Here is a 6554-nt window from a genome sequence, read left to right on the forward strand (position 1 = left end):
CTAAACAATTACACCAGTTGTTCACTATTAAATAAGTGTCCAAATTTCGCATTTGAATGGGATGTCAAGATTTCGAAGCCATTACCGCAAGCAAAAATGGGTAAAGTATTTTTTACCCACTAACAAATGCAGAAAACAAATCATAAAACAAAATGACGGAAGTTGTGGGAACTTTTTATTTTCTTAATTGATAGGTATGAAAATAATGTTGTACTAAACTTTTAGGTACCAAGAGCTACTACTATTTTACTTTTTTGTTAAATTTTCTTTTTCAGCTTTCGAGAAAAAACACTCTGAACTCTCACATTAAAAAATCAAAATTAAAAAATGAAACTTGCTTAGTTGAAAAAAAAACATGCTTTAAGGGGTTATATCTAGTTGTAAGTGCAAAAAAAAACTTCTTTTTTTGTGGATTTTTGTGAAGAGGCATTTAATTATACAAACATAAAGAATACATATCCATATAGCAAATTTAATGAATAAAAATAATTCGCTGTATATTTAAAAAAATATTAGGTTCCGTTATTTTTGTAGTAGATCTCCTAGACGACCTCCAAAAAAAAGTTTTTATTCTTGTTGGCTCATTTAAAACCCAAGAACGGCTGATTTGTTTGATTTTTCTCTGATTCAATGTCCTGATGCCCTTCGTATGTAAAGTCTACCAATTTTAGATTTTAAAAATTGTTCTTCCTTTTAACTCTATGGGCCCCTATCACTTACTTTGTTTCAACATATAAAAACGGTGGCCCTGTTCTCTAATCCACATTTCCTTTAGAGTAAGACTTTGTTGGTGACCCTGAAAGGTTATGAAACTATATTAGCTTTGTTTCATCTGATACATATGAGTAGTATAAATCTCTACACTCATATATTTTCAATGGATGCCACTTCAATGGCTGCCAGTATTATGTATTCCGTCTTAACAACTTAGAACTTACCCTTCATGTCGAACTGAAATAAATCCTACTTAGTAGTTCGAGCATAAAAGAATGAACAGTTTAAAAGATAAAACAATCAATTAAGTTATAATTGGAATGTCAATAATAGTATGGTACCTACTGTTTTCAAAATTTTCGATATGTTTTGAAAAATGCATATTATGTTTTTTTTTCCTTATGAAATTTACGGTACTCAATTTAAGATTAAATTATTCATAATCAGCCAAGGCAAATTAGAAAATAGAATTACATTTTTTGAGGGACGATATTGATGATAGGTTTTCGTGAGCAGCCGCCATCTTGGAAAGGAGGTTGATACCGTTTTTAATTAATAGTCAACGAAATGAAAAAATGCCACAAAAATAAATAAAATTAGGTCCCCCAACTTGTTTTGACCTTTTTTTTGGAAAAATGAAATAGGACCCCAATTTTTCTTTTTTCATAATGAACTTTATTTTAGAATCTGAAATATCACCCCAAACCAAAAGAACCATTTTTAAATGGACTGAATATATCCTCAAGGATATTTCAACAGTTGTAAATGTCAAGCTCGGTCTGCAAACCATCAGGGCGTAACAGAATAGCTGCAAGAAGCCACGTGATTTTTCAACTATTCTGTTACTTGGTAATGCTTTTCTAAAGATAAAGATCTTGCTGCAAACCATCAGCCCACAATAAGCGATATACTCTACCAATTATAATGTAAATTATGAAAAATGAAATAAGGCCCCAGATTGTTTTTGAAGTAAAATCAAAATAAGCCTCAAAATTAGTGTTAGGATCTTATTTCATTAGGGCCTTATTTCATAATGAAATTATGGCTCAAAACAAAATGAAAAAAGGCCCCAAAACATGAAACAACTCCCCAAAATTTGAGAAATTTAGTTGTTGTTGTTTTGCTTGTATTTTTATGGGGCCTAAATTTGGGGAGCCGTTATCAACAATTTAATATGTTTTATTAATCGTGTATCGTACCTAAAAACATGGTCTCGAGACGAACGAGGCCTCTTTATCTCAGGACTCATGTCTACCGGTAATTGCAAGATTAAGGCTCATGTTTGAAGCTTGTTGTATCTTTTGGCATTTAACAACTTTTGAAAGAAAGAACAAATAATATAGTAATTTCAACAAGATCTGCAGGTTTGATAGCTTGCCCATCACAGACAGGAGGCAAACATCTTCGATTTTCAGGAATATTACTTGCATTTATGAATTCGCTCCTTTTCTCTCAATTTAGGTATAAAATGAAAACAACTCCAAGGAACAACACTAGATTATCATTTTATTTATAGCTTCTTAATTGTTATCCTTCACAATCCCCTTTATTTCTACTCTTATTACTCAATCTTAATACCTAAAAGCTATCACACGTCAATTGATACTGCCAGTTTCTAATATCCACCTCTTCTGACTGTTTGCCGGGCACACTATCCACCTTGTCTTCTCGGGACTTTTTCTTCTGGGCCTGATTAGAATCTTTTTGTCTTCCTGGTGAAGTGGTTCTATTTCTTCTTCCAATATTACCTCCATTGATGGGATCTTCATGAATGCCCTGTTGCTGTTGTAATTGTCTTCGCCAGTTTGAATTTCTTCGAGGCAATTTTGGAGTTGGTGTTTGGTTTGTCTTCTTCGTCCGACCATCTTTCTGCCTCTGCTCAAAGATGGTCGACCGAAGAAAAAACCTTTGTCATAAGGAGTGCGATGAAAATCCTGAGTGCTGACGACGTAACAAATAGATTAAAACTCCTAGCAATGCTAGGAGAATACAAACCAGAGTGAGCATAGAGAAAAAGGCACGTTTGTATCGAATAGCATCCGCTGAAGCTTCTAAAAAACGAATTCTTTGGCTAAGAGCATCGTTTACGGTCACATTGTATCGATCATTTGGCGAACCAGCTATGTTGGGGAGGAGAATATTCCAAAATGAGTATACCTTCTTCAAATGATAGAAATAAGTATTGTCCTGTTGGCTCATAACATACGAAGCCCTCGGCTGTTGACTGTCCAGCGCCGAGGGACCTAACTCATACGGATTGAACTCATTTCGATTTGGCCGCGAGAGTCCGGCATTTGATTTCTTTTCGAGGAGTTTTTCAATTTCTACAAGATTTTTCTCAAATGGAAAAGTCAAAATCTTACTCCTTAACGGTTCTGCTTCTGCTTCGCCGATGATTTGGATGAACTTTCTCTCCGGAGTGTAGGGATACCATGCATTGTATATCCTTCCCGGAGTAGGGTTTCCCGTTTTCACAAAATTCACAAAATCTTTTCTCATTTTCTGACAAATTTTCTCTTCGGAAGGAGTAAACCTTCGCCTGGCAATCTGTTGAAATAAACTCGGACCAAGAAGAAAAGGCAAATCCGATGAGTGTGAGGCACCACCAAACAAATTGACCTTCCCTCGCATATCCATGGAATTGGTTATCTGAAAAGCATACACATATACATTGGCACTCTTTTGTGAAGTGAAGTTCATTGCCATGGATTGCGACGACGACGATGATGATGACAATGTCTCGGTGAGATAATAGAAGAAGGACTCGTACTTGGCTTCGGATATTATACGTTGCATTGCGTTAAGTAGATAACTGGTACTAGTGCCAATCTGTCCAAAGTACCTCCAGTTAAGAGTGTCCAGCACTTGACTCTTGTCGACCGCAGACGGAAAGTGTATTTCTCGCAATACCATCGGGATGGTTGTGTGATTAATGTAAGCCCTTAAGGGGCCATAACCCTCTTTGGCCAAATCGATCCAGTAGTCATGGATGAAGGCACCCTCATTGGAACAAATCCCAACAATGGTTGGACGTTTTGTATAGTTGCCCGAAGCTAGTGCCTGCAACAGACCCACGGGTATATATTGTTCACCTTTGGGTCGGAAACTATCCACAACCGGTCCCATTATCGATGTGTAATTTCCATTGGCATAAACACTCTCGAAAGCTCTCTGTAAGTCACTGGCACTCTTCGACCGGAGGCAATTGACCACCACTTGGTTGAGTGCCTCAAACTGGCAGCCCAGCTTCTCGATAACTCTCTGTGAGGGTTGTTGGTTGTTGGCGACATTCAAATTAACTGCAGCTCCGGACATAAGGATCAGCTGGTTAAACAAATTGTTGCTCCTTGGACTAATCATGTGGATTAGGGCACAAGCAAAACCACTGGTGCCATGGCCGAGCAGAGTCACCTGCTTCGGGTTGCCACCAAATTGTTGGATGTTTTGTTGGATCCATTGCAGTGCCTGCTCTTGGTCATGGATGCCAAAATTCCCGGGTAGGTCTTCGTTGCCTAGGCCTATCCAGCCAAAGACGTTGGTTCTGTATTGAATGGTTACAACCACCACCCCTTCGGATGAAAAATCTAGACCAGAGGGACGATTCCTGGCCCAATCGAAGGACATCTCCTCTCCGGTGATTATTGCCAGTACTGGTAAACTGCCAAAACGAAGGCCCACCTACACACGAAGAGTATGGGAAAGAAATAATCATAATTTGTGGTTATTCAAGCTTGTTATAGCTTTAAGCCTAAAAGTCTCACCTCTGGAACCCAAATATTCAGATATAAACAGTCTTCGTTCATTTCCGGTTCGCGTGCAGTTGCTCTGTCGGGGGTTTCATCGTAAACGCTATTGGACATTTGTAGGCATATGGGTCTCGCACTGGTTGCCGAAAATGTTCTGTTACCCCATCCATTATGAGGACGAGGATACTGTGCTTGCCATTTGTCCCCGGAAAATGAAAGGGAAGAAGTTTTTTTATTAATGTTTATTGCATTTGATATGTAATCCTATTAAAAGTGGGGTTCTTACCTTAAATCTCAAAGTTCCCACAGGTGGCTCGGCATATGGAATACCCAGAAAGGTGTACACTGCAGTGCGAGATGATTCCGGAAATACCTTTAACTGTAAACAAACGTTGTGTCTGTCTGAATAGGATTTGTCGTTATTATATGTTTAAGGTGTTAGCCATCTTACCCCAACTAATGGTCCTTGATCGAGAGTTATAACTGGGAATTGGGATGATACAACACCCAGCAATAGGGCTAGACAGAAAATTGTCCATAAAAGATTTAGTATTGTGTACATATCTGCATCATCCTACGTTAGGCATTCTTGGAAATTGGAAAAGGTGTTTTTATTCTTATGTTGGTGTATGTTTGTTACCGCACAAGAGTCCTTGGTGATATTTTATTTCTGAAAGGGATATTTATTGGAAAGAAGTAAGAATTTGATTTGGAAATATATATTCTCGTCGTATCCAATGGTGTTATAAGCTATTTATCGCATATACTGAAGGTGTAGGCCAAAGGAAACTATGATTTTCGTTTATTCGTTCTTAAAGTCTAAAATATATGGTTATAAAAGGGTACATCTAAGCTTATTTGTTATTCATATAAATGACACTTAAAGGATTTTTAAGTGATACCAAAACCCGAAAGGGTTGCCTTGGTATATGTTTTATTTACCATAAAAACATGTAATAATGGTCTGAAATTTATTAAATATTAACTGAATATATTTGTAGGAAATAAGGATAAATCTTTAAAACATAGTGATATCGAGGAATGTTGAAAAATAATCATTATTTTTTTTATTGTTGTTACACGTTTTCAATTGCCAGAAAGACCTTACTCGAGTGGAAAAGTTAAGCCATCGGAAATTAAAATTTTGGGTATAAATGAAACTCTATATTATTGAAATGCAAGACGGTAAATCATATTATTGTAGGTGTTGGCTTTGTTTTTTAACAATTTCTTTCCTATTTTAAGCCAATACTTTTATTATTGAATTGGACTGTTTTATTAAGTTCTGTAACTTTGGATTTAAAAATGGTTTGATGTCCAAAAGCATACCGAACTATTGGAAATTTGATGATACCTTCCCCGGGAAATAAGAAAAATAACAAAAAATTAAAAAAATATAAAAATATACCTAACGACATAACCTCAAAAATAATGTTCGCACATAAAACAAGTTATGTACAAAAAAGGGAAGTTATATTTCATACAGCTTTGGTCTTCTTACTTTTTCGGTTACTCTAATGGTTTCGGAGATAAAGACCAAATTGAGTTTTTTAAAATAGCGGATCTTGCCATCGGGGTTGCATCCTGAAAACCAGGACTTAAGCTTTTCACAAAAAGCGTGTTTTTTTACTAGCTTTTCTGTACTATTTATTAAAATCCTTGAAGCTCAGGACACGAAAAACCATAAGAACAGTTTGATTTTGTTTCTGTTATAAAAACCTTGTTGACCAGTGTTATTACTTTATTCATATAGAATCATTCTAGAGCCTAAATCAGAAATAAAAAAAAAGGAATGGTCAAACAAGTTAAATGGTAGTCGATAATGTAAAAATGCTAAAAATTCGAAATAATCATTTTTATCAACAAAAAAAAACCGACTTTCATGGATCGAAAGTGTTTTTTTTTTTTTGTTTTCTAATAGATAGAGTAGCCATAGAGTAGTAGAAAAAAAAAAATAAACAAATTGAATACCTCCTCCTTTTTGGAAGTTCTATGACTTGTGGTAAAAAAAAATAATGAGTGCTTAAAATGGTTGTTTAAAAGTTTATTTTTAGGCAATACGCTTTTTATAAGCTTCACTTGTAATTAAGGAAA

At 35.8% G+C, this 6554-nt stretch overlaps 1 protein-coding gene across 1 annotated transcript; it reads right to left on the minus strand.

Annotated features, from left to right (window-relative positions):
• Nucleotides 1–2234: 2234 nt before the first annotated feature.
• On the minus strand, nt 2235–5112 carry LOC129918863 (pyrethroid hydrolase Ces2e). Its single transcript, XM_055999608.1, has 4 exons — nt 4912–5112; nt 4747–4839; nt 4476–4646; nt 2235–4392 (listed from the first exon to the last, which is right to left on the minus strand). The coding sequence occupies exons 1-4, from the start codon at nt 5020–5022 to the stop codon at nt 2626–2628; spliced, it is 2142 nt and encodes a 713-aa protein (XP_055855583.1). The 5' UTR covers nt 5023–5112; the 3' UTR covers nt 2235–2625.
• Nucleotides 5113–6554: the final 1442 nt, after the last annotated feature.

This window comes from Episyrphus balteatus, chromosome 4 (genome assembly GCF_945859705.1).
Source record: "Episyrphus balteatus chromosome 4, idEpiBalt1.1, whole genome shotgun sequence".
NCBI lineage: Eukaryota > Metazoa > Arthropoda > Insecta > Diptera > Syrphidae > Episyrphus > Episyrphus balteatus.

Bases quoted from the DNA above. Each gene is read 5' to 3' on its own strand.
- LOC129918863 (XM_055999608.1), bottom strand. From the start codon at position 5,022: ATGTACACAATACTAAATCTTTTATGGACAATTTTCTGTCTAGCCCTA. The intron at 4,840-4,911 runs GTAAGATGGCTA...GTTTGTTTACAG, and splicing joins ATCAAGGACCATTAGTTGGG to TTAAAGGTATTTCCGGAATC. The intron at 4,647-4,746 runs GTAAGAACCCCA...TGGCAAGCACAG, and splicing joins TGGGAACTTTGAGATTTAAG to TATCCTCGTCCTCATAATGG.